The sequence below is a fragment of the Bufo bufo genome, chromosome 1 (genome assembly GCF_905171765.1).
Source record: "Bufo bufo chromosome 1, aBufBuf1.1, whole genome shotgun sequence".
NCBI lineage: Eukaryota > Metazoa > Chordata > Amphibia > Anura > Bufonidae > Bufo > Bufo bufo.
The window spans coordinates 150,668,648-150,685,981 of record NC_053389.1 but is presented as its reverse complement, the minus strand read 5'-3'; the positions used below and the strand labels follow the sequence as shown (position 1 = coordinate 150,685,981).

Genomic DNA, 17,334 nt, shown 5'->3' with positions numbered 1-17,334 from the left:
TTGTATCACCCAGCTTTACAGGCATATTGAATAGCATCAAGAATATGATGAACATTTGGTCATATCAAAATATCATTCAGGAATCAAACCGTGTGGAAGCTGTAATGCTGGGCCACCTAGCTTGTAACCCACCATTCCTAAGAAATTATATAGCCAAGAGATGGATGACTAGAACTTAAGAGGCATAAGAGGATGAAAAAAGGCTAAAATATTTTTCCAATGAAAATGCACTTATATACTCTTTTGGGGATGGAGGGGGATAGTTATTCAAGTTGACATATAAAATAGTTAAAACTTTATTATTAAAACAAGGCTGCTGCTTCCATTCTGCTCCTTACTGCGCCCTTCCAAAGTGAAATGTACAGGACTGACATTTTGTGAGATCCCCTATTTACCACAAAAACATGGTGTACACAGCACCACAAACTTTACATAAAACGCAACAGACATGGAATGATAACAAAAATTTATCTTAAATATACAGAAGGGAGATCTGGAACCTGAGGCTGATTTAAGTCAAAGAAAGAGACAAATCATTTGTGTATTTGCCATTTGTTCGCTGCCAAGCCAGTGCGAGTCGCTCTGAACCGTTTCGAATTCACAGATTATAAAAAGGTACTTATCCAAAAAGATAATGTTAATTGTGCCAACCGGTAATCTCTGTCCTGCTAATACAGCCTCAGCCTCCTAATACTTTATCAGTGTTACATTGTAACTTCTCCAAAGTTCTTGTAAGACAAGTACAGCTTAAGGATCCACAAAGGTGACTGCAATGTATCGGGTTCCTTTGGTGGTTGGGAGTCCCTCGTGGTAATGAGTCAGTCGTCCTGGGTGCATCAAGGCCCATCCTTTCCTTGGGGCTCTTATGGAACAGTTGTAGCGAATGAAATTGCAGCCACCTCCCTGCACAAGAACAGTGGTTAGAAACGACATATTCTTCCCATAGTGAGGTTATGTACCAAATTTAAAGGGGTCAGGACTACACTGCCCTTATTAAATGAGGACCTCGTTATTAGTATTTGTAGCATTACTACGTAGTAACTGTATGGCTTACATTCGGAGATGGTGCAAAGGACAAACCGTACTGCAACCCACACAAAATCATCAAAGCAACTTTGTAACTGACCTCATAATCCTGTCCCACGCTGTTCAGAGCTATATTAATAGTAAAGGTCGATGCATCGTGGTGCGGAACAAGGGATGGCTGTTCATCAGGTCTGTACCGTACGACAAAGGCCAACTCAAACTGAGCCTGCAGAAAGAAATACAGAGGTAAGGATGCAAAACCCTTGCAAATGGATTCTGAGTTAACAGGAGGGCTGAACCTCATCGATCAGCAAGAGAGTAGCTACCAAGAGTCTCTTACACAACCTATTCATTTCAGTGAGGATTGTGTAATACTTCATTCCCCCTGTTGAGGCGCTGCAGGAGAACTGAACATTTGCATAGTCGCCTGGGTCCCGCATAGGTTACAGCTGACTGCTGGGGGTGTCAACAGAGGGATATCCTGTGATCAGCTATCTCTGGGGAACAAAAAGGAAGGGTCCAAAGGGAACAATCCTTTTATCACAGAGGTGACCATGGCCTTATTGGTGAAATCGGAATCGATGTAAAGACACTCCTCTACACCAGTGATACCTACCTGAGTATAATAACCTGGAAACATTTTCTCTGTAATGGGCGCAATAAAGTCCAGCAGGAATTTCTGCCATTCCTTCTCATAACTGATTTGGTTCATGTGAATATCAATTGTTGGAACATTTTCATATCCTCCTTGCAATCTCTCATCCTGTAATGATTCAAGAGAATGAACATGGTTTAGTATCAGATCCAGATTATTTTATGCAGTACCCCGCAGCAGACTGTAGGTGGCGCTAAACTATGCAAACAGCACCTACTACTGACGAGTTATAAGGATAACATCACTATAATGCCCTTTAACTCATGCAAACATTCACGCAGTTAAATGGGTGTTCCCATATCACCAGGATATGCCAACACTTTGTGATCGATGTGGGTCTCATCTCTAAGAACTGCAGGCAGGTTTGCAGGGGTTTAGCAGGGAAATGTTTTTTTAAAGAAAAAACAAAGAAAAAAATAAAAATAAAATACAAAAGGGTCCAAAACATGTTAAAAATAATGAGAATTGTAACTCGATCCACCTCTGCGAAATTCCCTGCCGCTGCTTTTCTGCCACTGTTGCAGCCCCGGCTGTAGGGAAATGCAGAGCTATGTTGCTGGCTGTCCTGTGTATAACCATTTAAAGGGGTTTTGAGGACTTAGATATTGAGAACGTGTCCTTTAGAATAAGTCATCAATATCTGAGTTGTGGGGGTCCAACACCCATCAGCCCCACTAATCGTGCTAAAATAAAAATAATTAACTTTTCCTCCATCTATCTGCATTCAATACCCCATGATGAGAAAGCGAAAACAGAATTTTAGAAAATTCTGCAAATGTATTAAAAAAAGAAAAACTAGAATTTCCCATGGACATAAGTATTTAGAACCTTTGCTATGAAAATTGAAATTTATCTCTGAGGGCCTTCTATTCTCTTGATCATCTTTGAGATGTTCCTACACCTTGACTGGAGTCCACCTGTGGTAAATTTATTTGATTGGACATGATTTGGTAAGACTCACAGCTGACAATGCATATCAGAGCAAAATCCAAGGCACTAGGAGAAAAGAACTGCCTGTAGAGCTCAGAGACAGGATTGTGTGGAGGCACAGCTCTGGGGAATAATTTCTGCTGCACTGAAAGTTCCCAAGAGCACAATGGCCTCCATAATTCTTAAATTGGAACAACCATGACTCTTCCTGGGGCTGGCTATCAAACTAAGTAATGGGTGGAAAAGGACCCTGGTAAATAAGGTGACCAAGAACCCAATGGTCAATCTGACTAAGCAAAAAAGATCTTGTGTGCAGATGGGAGAAACTTCCAGAAGGTGTAGTGCCAGGTGTCGGACCTGTGATATTGATGAATTATGATGAATTATCAATATCTAAGTACTGAAGTGGGTCTGTCAGCAACTTTAATAAAGTATTGCGTACCCAGCTGCTCCTTCCTTAGGCTGTCAGCAGTTATGCAGGGTTAAGCTTTTTTTTCCAGCAGGACTGGAATTACTGAACTTTTGCTCTACTATTCTAACATATTGTGCACCTACAAGTGCCCCGGGGGCAGTTCCTCACTGTGAACAGAGCTGTTTGACAACCCCTCCCCCCTGCTTTGAGTGACAATTACAGCGACAGACCTATCATAAATATACGCCAGTTTTTCTGGTGTGAAAAAGTTGCAAACTGCATTTTTGCGACTTTTCAACACCACTTGCACAAAATCTTTTGCACAAATGGAATTTCTCTGTCGCCTTTGCCACTTTCCCAAAAAGAGGGCGTTATGAGGGCGGGGAAGGGCCAACCATATTTATCCACTGAAATATCAATATAGGTGCAGGGACTGCCGTAGACCGCCAGTCTATGATAATCTGCCCCATTGAGTCTAACTAGGAGACCACTGCAGCACGCTACAGTGAGTGGCCATCTTAGGGGCACTTGAGGGAATGTGCCCAGTGGAATAAAATATTAGTTTCTTAGTCATGCAGATAATAAAAGTTCAAATAAAGATATGATTATCCAGCTCACTGTGGCCCCTACTTAACGCTGGGTCAAAACTGCTAACAGATTATCTTTACGCTGGGTTCACACATGAGCGTACTTACATGCGCTCTGTATGCGCAATTTTATCCAGCGTTTACATACGCGGCTCCGGAAACAAGCAAACGCCCATTGCCGCGCGTTCCCGGAAGTCTATGTACGGGAACGCGCGACCATACGCCCCAAAGAAGCTCCTGTACTTCTTGGGGCGTAGGGCGTTTTACAGCACATTCGTACGCGCTGTAAAACGCTCAGGTGAGAACCATGCCAATAGGGAATCATTGGTTCTTGCCTGTTGAGCGTTTTACAGCGCGTAGGAACACGCTGTAAAACGCTCAGGTGTGAACCCAGCCTTAAGGCAATTGAGTACTCCTTACCTTGTTGTTTCCTTTTGACCACTGACCATTGTGTTCCATTTCTTCCACAATCTCATTACATGCTGTTTCAGTAAATATTGGGAACCAGTACACGTCTGGACATGGCTGAGAAGTAGAGAAAACAATTTTTATGTTAAAATACACAAATCACAAAAAATAATGAATCTCCAAACTATAATATTTAACCCCTTAAGCACACCTATTTCGGCCTTTAGCGCACAGCCATTTTTTCATCTGCACCAAAATAATGTTTCTATTGACGTAGCTGTACGAGGGCTTGTTTTTGTAGGATGAGATCTAATTTGTAATGTCACTATTTTGGTGTGTGGGGGGGGAGACTTGAGAGAGAGAACATATTCATTTTTCTTAACTCTTTCAGGGAGAAATGGAAAAAAAATGATTTGCACCTCATTTAGTAAATGTTTTAGACTTGTCAACTTGTCAGATAAGGGCCATTACTTAGAGGAACAGGGGCTTAGTTTGTTGGAAAGAGGGAATGTCTTAAGATGTGACAATGTTCTCCAAAACTTTGGCACAAAATTCTGATGCAAACAAAGTAAGGCTACTTTCACACTTGAAGTAGCCTTTTCTGGCAGGCTGTTCTCGGCATGTTTGCCGTGCTGCAGTCGGACCCCCGGCCCGCCCCCATTATAGTGAATAGGGCTGGAGTGGACTTCCACCAGCACGTTGGACCTGCGGTAACACGGATCCGGCAGGCTGTTCCCCCGCTGGAACAGCCTGAGGAAAAAGGCTACCACAAGTGTGACAGTAGCCTTAGCCAACTAATGGTATTATATACCAAAGTAAAATGTTAAGCTAATACCAAATTTATTCTTTATGTTTTACTACTTATGCACAATGAAATAAAAAATGGATTCTTTTATTTTGCCACATTCTGAGGACCATATCTTTTTATTTTCCATTGATGGAGATGTGCAAGTTTTTTTAGACCTGTAATTTTCATTAATATGAATCTGCAGAGCATTCAGAAAATCTTCGGACCCTTTCATTCCCCCCCCCCCCCCCCCCCCACATTTTCTTATGTTGCGACCTTGTGCTAAAAATAATAATAATCTAATCTAAATAATAAAAATAAGTTTTCTCCCATCATTCTGCACTCAATACCAGATAATGAGAAAGTGAAAACAGAAAGTTTGGAATTAAAAATTTACTGAAAAGAAAAACTAAAATTTTGCATGGACATAACTATAAAGACCCTTTGCTATGACACTTGAAATTTAGCTCTGGAGGCCTCCCATTTCTCTTGATCATCTTTGAGATGTGTCTACACCTTGATTGTCCACCTGTGGTAAATTCAGTTGATCGCATATGATTTGGAAAGACACATCCCTGTCTATATAAGGTCTCACAGATGACAATGCATATCAGAGCAAAAACCAAACTATGTGGAGAAGAACTGCCTGTAGAGCTCAGAGACAGGATTGTGTGGAGGCACATCTATGGAGAAGGATACAAGAGCATAGTGGCTGGAACAACCAGGACTCTTGCTTGAGCTGGCCTCCCAGCCAAACTAAGTAATCAGGGGAAATGGGTCTTGGTAAGAGAGGTGTCCAAGAACCCAATGGTCACTCTGACTGAGCTCCAAAGATCCTGTGTGCAGATTGGAGAAACTTCCAGAAAGTCAACTATCACTACAGAATTCTACCAATCTGGTCGGAAAGAAGCCTCTCCTTAGTAAAAAAAAACAAAACACCTAGAGTTTTCAAAAATGCACCTAAAGGACTCTCAGACTGTGAGAAACAAGATTCTCCGATTCATCTGATGAAATCAAGACTGAACTTTTTTGGCCTCAATTCTTAGCGTCATGTTTGGAGGAAACCAGGTACTGCTTAATACCATACCTACAGTGTAGCATGGTGGTGGCAATATCATGCTGTGGAGCTGTTTTCCAGCAGCTGGGACAGGGAGACTGGTCAGGGTTGAGGGAAAGCTGAATGGTGCAAAGTACAAAGATATTCTTAATGTAAACTTGATCCAGAGTGCTCTGGACCTCAGACTGGGCTGAAGATTCATCCTGCAACAAGACAATGACCCTAAGCACACAGCCAAGACAACACAGGAGTGTCTTAGGGACAACTCTGTAAATGTCCTTGAGTGGACAAGGCAGAGCCCTGCCTTGAACCCAATCAGACATCTTTGGAGAAACCTGAAAATGGCTATCTACTGTCCCCATCCAACCTGACAGAGGTTGAGAGGATCTGCAGAGAAGAATGGTAAAAAATCCCCAAATCCAGGTGTGCAAACCTTATGGCATCATTCCCAAGAAGACTGGCGGCCATAATCACTGCCAAAGGTTCTTTAACTAAATCCTGAGTAAAGTGTGCGAACACTTATGTCAAAGCAAGATTTTAGTTTTTCCTTTTCAATAATTTCTAAAAAAACATTGAACATTCTGTTTTCACTTTCTCAGTATGGGGTATTGAATGCAGACTGATGGGTGAAAGCTTGATTTTTTTTTTATTTTAGCACAAAGTTGCAACATAAGAAGTGAAAGGGTCTGAAGACTTTCTGCATGCACTGTAAAATGTAGAAAATGAAAAAAAAAACACCAAGAAAAACAAACCATAATCACTTTTTATTCTGTGTTTTATTTTTTTGTTGGAGGAAGAGTATCTTCCCCCCCCCCCATAATAAAGCATATTTTTATTTCTGAAATTGCGCAGCCTATACCCTCACCTACTGTGTTCTCACCTTACCTTATAGATTGCAAGCTCTTGCGGGCAGGGACCTCTCCCCCTCTGTACCAGTCTGTTTATAGTTTATTGTTTAGTGTATTTATATATTTGAGTAGCCCCGTCTGGATATACAGCGCTATAGAATTAAAGGGGTTGTCTCGTCACAGACAATGGGGGCATACCGCTAGGATATACCTCTATTGTCATAGGTGCGGGTCCCACCGTTGGGACCCACACCTATATCAAGAACGGAGCCCTGATAGTGTTGAAGGGCGCATTGCGCAGCCGCCCTACATTCATTTTTTATGGGGCAACCGGAAAAACCCGAGTGCTGGCTCGGCTATTTCCGTCAGGCCCATAGACGTGAACGGGAATGGTGGCCGGTCATGCGCGGTGTGCTCTTCTTCACTACTATGGGGAGCGCACTTGAGAGAAGGGAGACAGCACACACACACTGCGCGTGCTGTGTCCTCATACAGCTGATCGGCGGGGGTGGTGGGAATCAGACCCCCGCCGGTCTGATATTGACGACATATCCTGAGGATAGATCATCAATATTAAAAGCCCAGAGAACCCCTTTAAGTCATAGGGTACCAGTAGAAGCTCCTACATTCTCATGTTTTATGGATAACTTTCATATTTTTCAAAGTTTGTAATTTATCATTGTTTCTAATAAACACTCACCGATTCCATCAGCTTGCCTTTCAGGGCCAACGTGTGATTGGGGTGAATGTATTTTTCTTTCCAATCCTATCAAAATCAGAAAAAATGTGTTTTAGAATGACAAGCATAACATGTCCATTGTGATTCCCACTGGATCATGTGTTCTGTGCTGAAGACCATACCTGGATGTTCTCAAATATCTGCCACAGGTCATTGTGAAGATAAGTCGTCTTGTACTTTTCAAAGGAGAGGATGTGGCCAAATACTTGTCTGTTCGTCACAAACATGAAGACTCCCTACAGGTGAGACATTACAATTGTAATAAACCAGCACAAACCATCATATTCAAGGAAAAGAGTCATCAGCCCTAAAAGCCGTGAAAAGTCTTCACTGCTATTAACAAAGCTTAAAGGGGTACTCCAGGATTTTAAAGGGAATCTCTCACCAGTGACCGCTCTATAAAACGGTTTGTATAGCTCTGGTTCTCCTAATTAAAACGCAGATTTTTAGGCTGATCTGAGGCGCCGTTCCCGAGTTATGATACTTTTGTGGCATCACCATTGCTCTTATTGCACCTAAGCTCCACTCTGTGGTCAGCGCCTCCCTGACTGCTTTGGTGGACTGGGCCAGGCAATAGCAGATCAAAGTGATTCTGACACGCTGCACCCCTGCCGATCAGCTGTCACAGCTGGACGCTGGCACTGGGAATACACAGCTCTGTCCATTGTGTAGTGGGTGGACCCGATTCACTTCAGTGGGAGCACAGTTATCAGCTCCGTCAGGGTGTCAGATGCTCGCCGATCTGATAATGAGGCCTATCCTGATGTCAGGCGATCAATATCAAAATCCTGGACAAGGTGCTTTCTGGTTTTATGTAAATAAATATTAAAGAGGACCTTCCCTGGCTGTGCCGCAATCTAATCACAGCGGAGAGAAAAAAAAAAAGCTCACCTTCTCCCTGGCTGGGACGCTCTCCGCTGTGATTAGATCGCGGCACAGCCAGGGAGAAGGAGACGTCCATAGAGAAACCCTGGCGTCTCCTCCTCCCTGTACCGATGCTCAGTATTAACATACTGAGCGGGAACATTTCTGGGGGGCACAGAGGGGCATACGAGTGGTATTTAAAAAAAAAACAACCAGGGTGTCAGCATCAGCGAATGTAAGGTAATTAATTAAACTAGAAATTTCCCATGAAAGGTCCTCTTTAATCAATATGTGAATGAAAAGTTCCACAATTTTCTTATAGACTTTTTGTTTCATTTTCTCCTCGCGTTAAAGATATGTTTGCAGTCAGTGAATAAAAGCTATTTTATTTACATTTAGAGGCTGTAAACCCCCATATATACCTAGTCCCACTCTTAAATGGATACAGCTCTATTCAGTCCTGGACCCCAGCCTGATACACTGCAGCGAAGTACCAGAAAGCTCAGCACAGCTGCTGCGGGGGCATTGTCTAGACTGCATACAGCTGTATCATTGACTCCCTGTGTATGGGTTTGTTCCTCTAAATCTAAGCATGAGGGTCTGTGTTCATTGACAGCAAGCAAATGTTTTAAAAATTCTGAAGAACTGAACAGTGGCATACACAAATCTCATAGGGCACCCTTGCAATACTCAGTATAGGCCTCCCCACCCCACCCAGTTTCCCAGTCAAAAACACCCAGGCTACATGAAAATGTAAAACAAGACTCCCCAGATCTTTTTTATAAAAAACGACACACTCTGCCTTACCCACTTTTTCGAATTGTATGTTATAAAAAATGGAGCAGTTGCTTTATAACTACGATGCTCGTTCTGACCGCTGTACTTCTCAATGTATTTACATCAGAGAACTGGCATAATACACTACCACTAGGGGGAGCTCACTGCAGAATCTCTATGCACTGAGCTCCCCCTAGTGGCGGTTGAAAATGCAGTAAATCTACAGTATTTCAGGAGTGGGAGATACAGTTCAGTGCTGTGCATACCCCCTCCCCCGGGCTCCATAACAGTTGTGTGGTCAGCCTGGAACTAAAACAACACATACTAACTAAGTTTAATTTGCACATGCATTAAAAGTTATTTACATAAAACCAGAAACTTCCTTTAATTTTTGCACAAATTAACAATTCCAAAACTTTCTAACAGACCTCCCCCTTTCAAACTCCCGGCTTTCTGTCAGTGAATGGAAACTTGCTTGTATGAAGAGGATGAACTAGTACTCCTCACATTTCCAGTTCGTCACTGTGTATCAGTGTAAATTAGGGATGCCCAACCTGCGGCCCTCCAGCTGTTACAAAACTACAACTCCCAGCATGCCCGGACATCCTACAGCTATCAGCCTACAGTAGGGCATGGTGGGAGTTGTAGTTTTACAACAGCTGGAGGGCTTCAGGTTGGGCATCCCTGGTGTAGATGATCCTCTATGAGCTAAACACAGCAGCACTGAAATCTCTCCTGGCCGGCCTCCAGGCCGAGAGCTCTGGCCAGTTGTAACTACACCTTCAGGGCTTTCTAACCACTGAATGGTCTATCCTTCGTGGCTTTCAATACCAATTTTCATAGAGTCTCCAATGGATAAGTCAGCAATGTTCAATAATACAGGAGCTGGCAGATTTATCATTCAGGAGTCTGGAAAAGCTAGGTGACAATCTGTGGTGGCTATTCAATAGAAGACTCAAATTTGTAATACCTATCTCAGTTTGATTGTCCTACTGACCTTTCTGCGCACATTGTCACAGAATGCCATGTCTGGATCCAGACTTCCGCTGTGGAACAGATCATACTGGCTCAGTGGTTTCCTCAGGACACTGCCTTTCACCAAGTAGACATTAGTGATGTAAGGGACATTCCAGATTCCACTGTAAAACACAGGATTTGTCAGTCAAACTCTACGAGCAAAAAATGTCTAAAGTATATAAAGCAATTGGCACATGCCCTGTACCCCCCAATGTGCAGCAGATTATTGGCACATTTTGCTTAGTAACCGTACCCCATAATGCATGCTTATCTACTGCTCGTGTCCTGACTTATTCCCCTAAAAAAATGTATCTACTGACCTACAGTTTTGCTCTTTTACTTACATTCTTTGTCTTTGAACAATGTCTATATAATCCTCTGACCGAGCATAAAACCCATCTGAACTCAAAGCACCCCAAAAGTTGGACCACAGATCCTGAAGGCGGCTGACCATGGGAACAATGAGTGACCTGAAGAAAGACCAGACAAACATGTACAGTTACATCTCCTACCATCATTCAGCCACATTGTATTCATGACACCCACATGGCTCCTTACTTGTTCTGTTCAATGAGAGTCCGCAGCACACTGGCATTTTTTAGAACCACCTGGACATCAATTGAAAAGTAATATTCACACTCTGGGTTCTGGCGGCAGATGTCCCTAGAGAAAATCAGCTAAATATTAATTTTGGAAATGAGGGATTTCAGTGGTTTATTAATACTATGTAGTTCACATGGTCACCACAATGAACCTGGACTAAGACTTTTCTTAAAAGGGTTCTTCACTGATGATCTATCCTTTGGAGAGGTCATCAGTATCTGATTGGCGGGGGATCCAACACCCAGGACCCCCACCAATCAGCTGTTTGAGAACACAGCGGCACTTGCAGTAGTGTCACTGCCTTCTCGCAGGCCAGTGACGCCATGACTATGTCTAATGGTCTAGGTGCAGCTCAGCCCTATTGATTGGTGGGGGTCCATAGATCATCAGTAAGAAAAAGATTAAAAAAAAACTTTAAGGAGGCTAAACATGACAGCCCTACCACTACTACCATGGAAAAAAAACAAAATGGCCATATTTACTGTACACTCACATTCCAGCATTACGAGCTTCAGCAAAGTTAGACGTTTCCTCAGGTCCTACATTTTTGACGTTGTTGTATCCTGAGCTGTGTTCCTGCAGAAATTTCTCCACATGTTTCTGGTGATGAAGTTCCTGGTGACAAAAGACAGAGGTTGAAAAAAGCCAATACACTGGAGAACTTTTACCATTTACCATTTGCCAATATCCATTTAACCAGTTAGCATTCACTAATCTCAACCCAACCACTTATAAAGCACAAACAAGTTCACCTCAAGCAGTTACAATTCACCAAGATGAACTCAGTCACTCACCGCTCACCAAGCACAGCCCAACGAGTTACCGTTCACGAAGATGAACCCAGTCTGTTACTGATCACCACGCACAACCCAAACAGTTACTGATCACCAAGCACAACCCAACCGGTTACCATTCACCAAGCACAACCCAACTGGTTACCATTCATCAAGCACAACACAACTAGTTACCAAGGACAAGTTACACTCAACAATCTTAACTCAACCAATTACCATTCACCAAGCTTAACCCAACCAAGTACCGTTCACCCAGCAAAACCCAAATAGTTACCATTCACCAAGATAAACCCTGCCAGTTACTATTCACCCAGCGTAACCCAACCAGTTACCATTCCAACCAGTTACCAGGCACCAACCTCAGCTCAATCGTCTGCCACTCCACGAGCACAATCTAACAGTTTAACATTCACCAATCTCAACTCATCAATTACCATTTGGCAATATAATTCCAACCATTTAATCACCAACGTCAACTCACTTACCATTCACAAAAATCCACCCAACCATGTGTGCCCTGTGAATTGTATCCACACACTGCAGTGTGCTGGTAAAACAGCTCTGACTTACATGGTTGGCAATATAAAGCTGAATTCTTTTTTTTGGATACTGCAAGTTAGTCAGTCTTTTAAAAAACTCAGAAACAAATGGCGTTGGTTGCTCGATGAAGATGCCAACTACGACCAATGGGAAGGAATCGTCAGTCTGTCAAAGAAAAATAGAAAATGCTTGTTACTGATCATAAAGACAATGTAAACTTGAGAAACCTGAAACATAAATAAGTTAGGAAGCTGAGAAATCAGTGGAAAGGATCCACATTTTTTGTCACTTTATTAAAGGGTCTTTGTTAATATGCTTTGTGGTGTCCATACCTATTCATAGAAATGACCTCTCTAGAATCTATAGGCGATGGCCAAGGGGAGATGAAGGGTTAAGGTGAACTGATGAGGACAAATCTCCAAAAAATCTAAAATTCTTGAAATGCTATGGTTATTTCAGGTTACTGGAAGTTCAGTTGCTTTACCTTAAATTCTTGCAGGCTTCTCAAGCCTTCTTCACAGATGACACAGCCAGTCTCGAAGGTCCATACACGAGGAATGTAATTTCCCATGTAGTTCATAAGAAGCTGAAACACAGACACAAATACAGTAGACCATTACAGTTCAGCACAAGAGCTAAGGCAGACAAAGTGTAACTTCTAATTACATTTCTTAGGCATAATGAGTATACTACAGCCTGCAAATCAGGACCAGTGCAAGATGACTAATGTATGTACACAGTGACCACTAGCAGAACAGTGAGTGCAGCTCTGGAGTATAATACAGGATGTAACTCTGGATCAGTACAGGATGAGTCATGTAATGTAGGTTGTGGGGTTTCGCTCTGGTAGATAGGGTAAGTACTTGAGGCAATTGCACAAAACAGCACGTAACTTTGCAGTCTTGGTGTTTATTCACACACAATGGAAAGTTCATAGAACACAAATCACCATGCTGGCAGTTCTGCCTCCAGTAGTCTACAGCAGGCTTTAGGGGGCCCGTTTCCCCAGCATGCGGTTCTCAGCCCTCCAGCACGGCACAAAGCCTCAGATCCCAAAAACAGAGACCCCTCTGCTGAGCCCAGCTGCCTATTTAAGGACAGCCAGGTGCTGCCAAAACCCGGACAGGCACTTAAACTGTAACTGGAAACCAGCCCACCCGCACATGCTGGGAGGAAAATACCTGCCTTGACAGACACAACCCCTCAAGGTGTCACATACCCCCCCCCCCCCTTTGTTCAACCCTGAGGGGGTGGACACACGCCAGACAATGCACCCGGGACAGGGCATCTGCGTTTCCCTGCAACCGGCCTGCTCTGTGTTCTACCGAGAACTTAAAGTTCTGCAGAGACAAAAACCATCTGGTGGTCGGTCATCAGACGGAATTTTCTCCCCAACACATGGTAGCAGAGAGACTCGAGTGCCCACTTGATAGCCAGGCACTCTCTCTCCACTATACTGTACCTGGTTTCGGCTGGGGTGAGCTCGCGGCTGAGAAAGATAACGGGATGCTCCTCCCCGTTGACTTCCTGAGACAGTACAACACCGAGGCCTACTTCGGAGGCATCCGTTTGTACCACGAACTCCCTCTTGAAGTCGGGCATCACCAAAACCGGTGACCCGAACAGGGCCGACTTCAAAGTGGCAAAAGCCTCTTCCGCCCAATCATCCCAGCGAACCATCACTGATTTTCGTCCCATTAAGAGCCCTGTCAAGGGCGCGGCAAGAGTAGCAAAGTGGGGAACAAACCTCATGTAATAGCCCACCATTCCCAGGAATGACTTTATTTGCCTAGTGGCGACAGGTCAGGGCCAATTCCGTATCGCCTCTATTTTGTTCACTTGGGGTTTGATGACTCCGCGCCCAATGACCTACCCCAGGTACTTAGTCTCTTCTAACCCTATCGCACATTTTTTTGGGTTAGCGGTTAGGCCAGCTTTCCGAAGGGAGTCCACTACAGCCTGTACTTTGGGTAGGTGACTCTCCCAGTCGGTACTGTGTATGACAATATCGTCCAGCTAAGCCGAAGCGTACCGACGATGTGGACGAAGCACAATGTCCATTAGTCGCTAAAAAGTGGAGGGGGCGCCATGCAGACCAAAGGGTAAGACCTTATATTGATACAGCCCCTCAGGTGTGATGAAGGCAGTTTTCACTTTGGCAGCCTCCGTTAAGGGCACCTGCCAGTACCCTTTCGTTAGGTCCAAAACAGAAAAATACCGGGCTTGTCCTAACCTCTTGATGAGCTCATCCACCCGGGGCATGAAATACGCATCTAATTTAGAAACCTCGTTAAGTTTTCGAAAGTCGTTACAAAACCGCAACGTCCCATCCGGCTTGGGTATCAATACTATTGGACTGGCCCACTCACTTTTTGACTCCTCAATGACGTATAGCTGCAACATTAGCTGCACCTCCTCCGATATGGCTTGTTGCCGAGCCTCAGGTACCCGGTATGGTTTTAATCAGACTTCTGTCTGAGGCTCAGTGACAATGTCATGCTGGATTATGAAAGTGCGTGCAGGGAGGTCCGAAAACACATCCATGTTCCGACTAACGAACTCCATGGCCTCTTGAGTCTGTTTAAAGGAGAGGCTGTCAGCAATTTTTACTGTGGCAACCGCCTCTCTTGCATCAGACAGAGGGGCCGGTACCTCTTCTAGAAAACCCGGCCGTGGGCTGTCTTCTGTACAGGTTTCCCTATCTTTCCACGGTTTGAGTAAATTCACATGGTAAACCTGCTCCGGCTTTCACCGCCCTGGCTGGTGTACCTTGTAGTTTACATCTCCAATTTTTCGAGTACATCGTAGGGCCCCTGGCACCTAGCCAGGAACTTACTGTCCATGGTCGGCACCAGAACCAAAACCCGATCACCCGGGTTAAAGATCCAGATCCGAGTCTGCCAATTATAGACCCGACTCTGGGCTCGCTAAGCTGCCTCCATATGCTCCCTAACAAGATCCCAAAAACAGAGACCCCTCTGCTGAGCCCAGCTGCCTATTTAAGAACAGGCAGGTGCTGCTAAAACCCAGACCGGCACTTAAACTGCGGTCCGGTATTTGACCTCACCTGGCTGGACACCAGCCCAGCCGCACATGCTGGGAGGAAAATACCTGCCTTGCCAGACACAACCCCTCACTGTGTCACAATGTACACAGTGACTCCCCCAGCAGAATAGTGAGTGCAGCTCTGGAGTATAATACAGGATGTAACTGAACACGATTACAAGATATGTAATGTATGTACACAGTGAATCCACCAGCAGAATAGTAAGTGCAGCTCTGGAGTATAATACAGGATGTAACTCAGGATCAGTGTAGGATAAGTAATATAATGTATTAATGTAGATTAATTTCAGAAACAGTGCCACATTTGTCAGTTGGTTTTGTCTGGTATTGCAGCTATGCTCCACAGAAGTAGATCAGGCTGAGGTCAAAATAGATCAAAGTATGAAAACCTGCAATGATCAATATAAAACCTTACCTTGGATGGTCCATTCCCATTTATTAGCACAGGAAGAGTGTCATAAACCATATTCCGGGCTCTCACCCTCCCATTCTCAAACTTTAACACAACATCCCCTGAAAGAGAAAACACAGATCACATCCTTACAATCACATCATTACATTACATAATGTAATTTTATATTATTTTTTTATGTATTTTATATCGGAATCTAAGGTTGATTTCTAATAACCATCTATATTTATGAACCGTTGAGTAAACGAGAAACAGAATATCAGTAGAGACATCCAATTAAATGGCATGTAGGATTCCCAAGTTGCTGTTTGTTAAGGGCAATTAAACTTCTAGAAGGAATAACAGAGGAATGGACGTAGAGATATAGGAGATGATTTTCCACAATTGTTATTTCATGGAGAATGCATGTAGATACTAAAATGGACATGTCACGAGAAGGTACATGCCCTCTTAAAAGGCAGAAGTGAAGGACACACTTGGCCGACTGAGAATAGCAGGCACTATGATGTGGAACATATAGGGGGAAATGACTGACTGGTGTTAGGTATGACAGGCCTTAGATATTGTGAGGTTGGCTTCTGTTTATGTGTTTTTAAAAGGATTGTCCAACTTTTTTTTATACTGATGACCTATGCTCAGGATAGACCATCAGTATCTGATAGGTGGGGATCTGAGACCCGGTACCCCCACCGATCAACTGTTTGAGGAAGCCGCACCATCAGGAGCTCCTGCGAGTGCAGTGGGCTCTTCGCAGCTCATCAAGCACAGCGCCATACATTGTATTGTGGCAGTGTTTGGTATCGCAGCCTAGCCCCATTCACTTCTATGGGACTGAGCTGCTCCTAGGCCACGTGATCGATAAACGTGACGTCACTGACCTCCTTAAAAAGCTAATTGACAGGGGTTCCGGGTGTTGGTCATCAGTATAAAAAGGTCAGAAACCCCCTTTAAGTTCACTAGTTATCTGATATATGTAACTGTGGTGTACTTTACTGCCATACCATCTCTAGCATATTGTTGAAGGCTTGTTTCTGCCATTTTCTCTCATTTTATACGTATGTAAAACTAACTAAAATGTAAAATGGAGTCAATGCACTGTATGTTGGTTCCACTGAATTACTAATGTTAAAAAATAAATGTACTCACCCTCCGAACCATGAAGATTCTGGAAGATTCGACATCTGTGATCTAAGGTGATGTTAATCTTCTCCTTAATGGGAAAAAACAAATAGAAGTCGATTTTGCAGCTGTCATCTGATTTTACACATAGGTACACACAGGTACATTTAATCCTGCTATATGAGCAGCAGTCCAGGCGGAAAGAGGCCTCTCCCTGTAAGTTATACTAAAATGTCCTAACCTGCCGGAAATCAGCACAGTCATGAGGAGTATTAAAATCTGACATGAGGTGATTCACTTTGCTCTGAAAAATACTGACAATGTCCAGTGAAGATATTCTTGTACATAGGAGCAGTATTATAGTAGTTATATTCTTGTACACAGGAGGCAGTATTATAGTAGTTATATTCTTGTACACAGGAGGCAGTATTATAGTAGTTATATTCTTGTACATAGGAAACAGTGTTATAGTAGTTATATTCATGTACACAGGAGGCAGTATTATAGTAGTTATATTATTGTACATAGGAGGCAGTATTATAGTAGTTATATTCTTGTGCATAGGAGGAAGTATTGTAGTAGTTATATTCTTGTACATAAGGGGATACTATTACAGTATCTATATTCTTGTACATAGGGAGCAGTATAATAGAAGTTATATTCTTGGACACAGGGGGCAGTATAATAGTAGTT

The 17,334-nt window shown here is 43.3% G+C and overlaps 1 protein-coding gene across 1 annotated transcript in view; it reads right to left on the bottom strand.

Annotated features, from left to right (window-relative positions):
- Window positions 1-217: 217 nt before the first annotated feature.
- The window catches only part of PLOD1 (procollagen-lysine,2-oxoglutarate 5-dioxygenase 1), a 30,485-nt gene continuing 13,368 nt past the window's right edge, over window positions 218-17,334 (bottom strand). The window contains exons 6-19 of the mRNA XM_040430590.1: window positions 16,669-16,732; window positions 15,526-15,623; window positions 12,529-12,630; window positions 12,075-12,209; window positions 11,204-11,325; window positions 10,666-10,770; window positions 10,452-10,577; window positions 10,088-10,229; window positions 7,572-7,685; window positions 7,411-7,476; window positions 4,031-4,135; window positions 1,643-1,789; window positions 1,127-1,252; window positions 218-903 (exon numbers count right to left, since the gene is read on the bottom strand). Of these exons, the coding sequence (XP_040286524.1) occupies window positions 748-903; window positions 1,127-1,252; window positions 1,643-1,789; window positions 4,031-4,135; window positions 7,411-7,476; window positions 7,572-7,685; window positions 10,088-10,229; window positions 10,452-10,577; window positions 10,666-10,770; window positions 11,204-11,325; window positions 12,075-12,209; window positions 12,529-12,630; window positions 15,526-15,623; window positions 16,669-16,732 (1,608 nt within the window). The 3' untranslated portion in view covers window positions 218-747. The remainder of the gene's footprint in view (window positions 904-1,126; window positions 1,253-1,642; window positions 1,790-4,030; window positions 4,136-7,410; window positions 7,477-7,571; window positions 7,686-10,087; window positions 10,230-10,451; window positions 10,578-10,665; window positions 10,771-11,203; window positions 11,326-12,074; window positions 12,210-12,528; window positions 12,631-15,525; window positions 15,624-16,668; window positions 16,733-17,334) is intronic.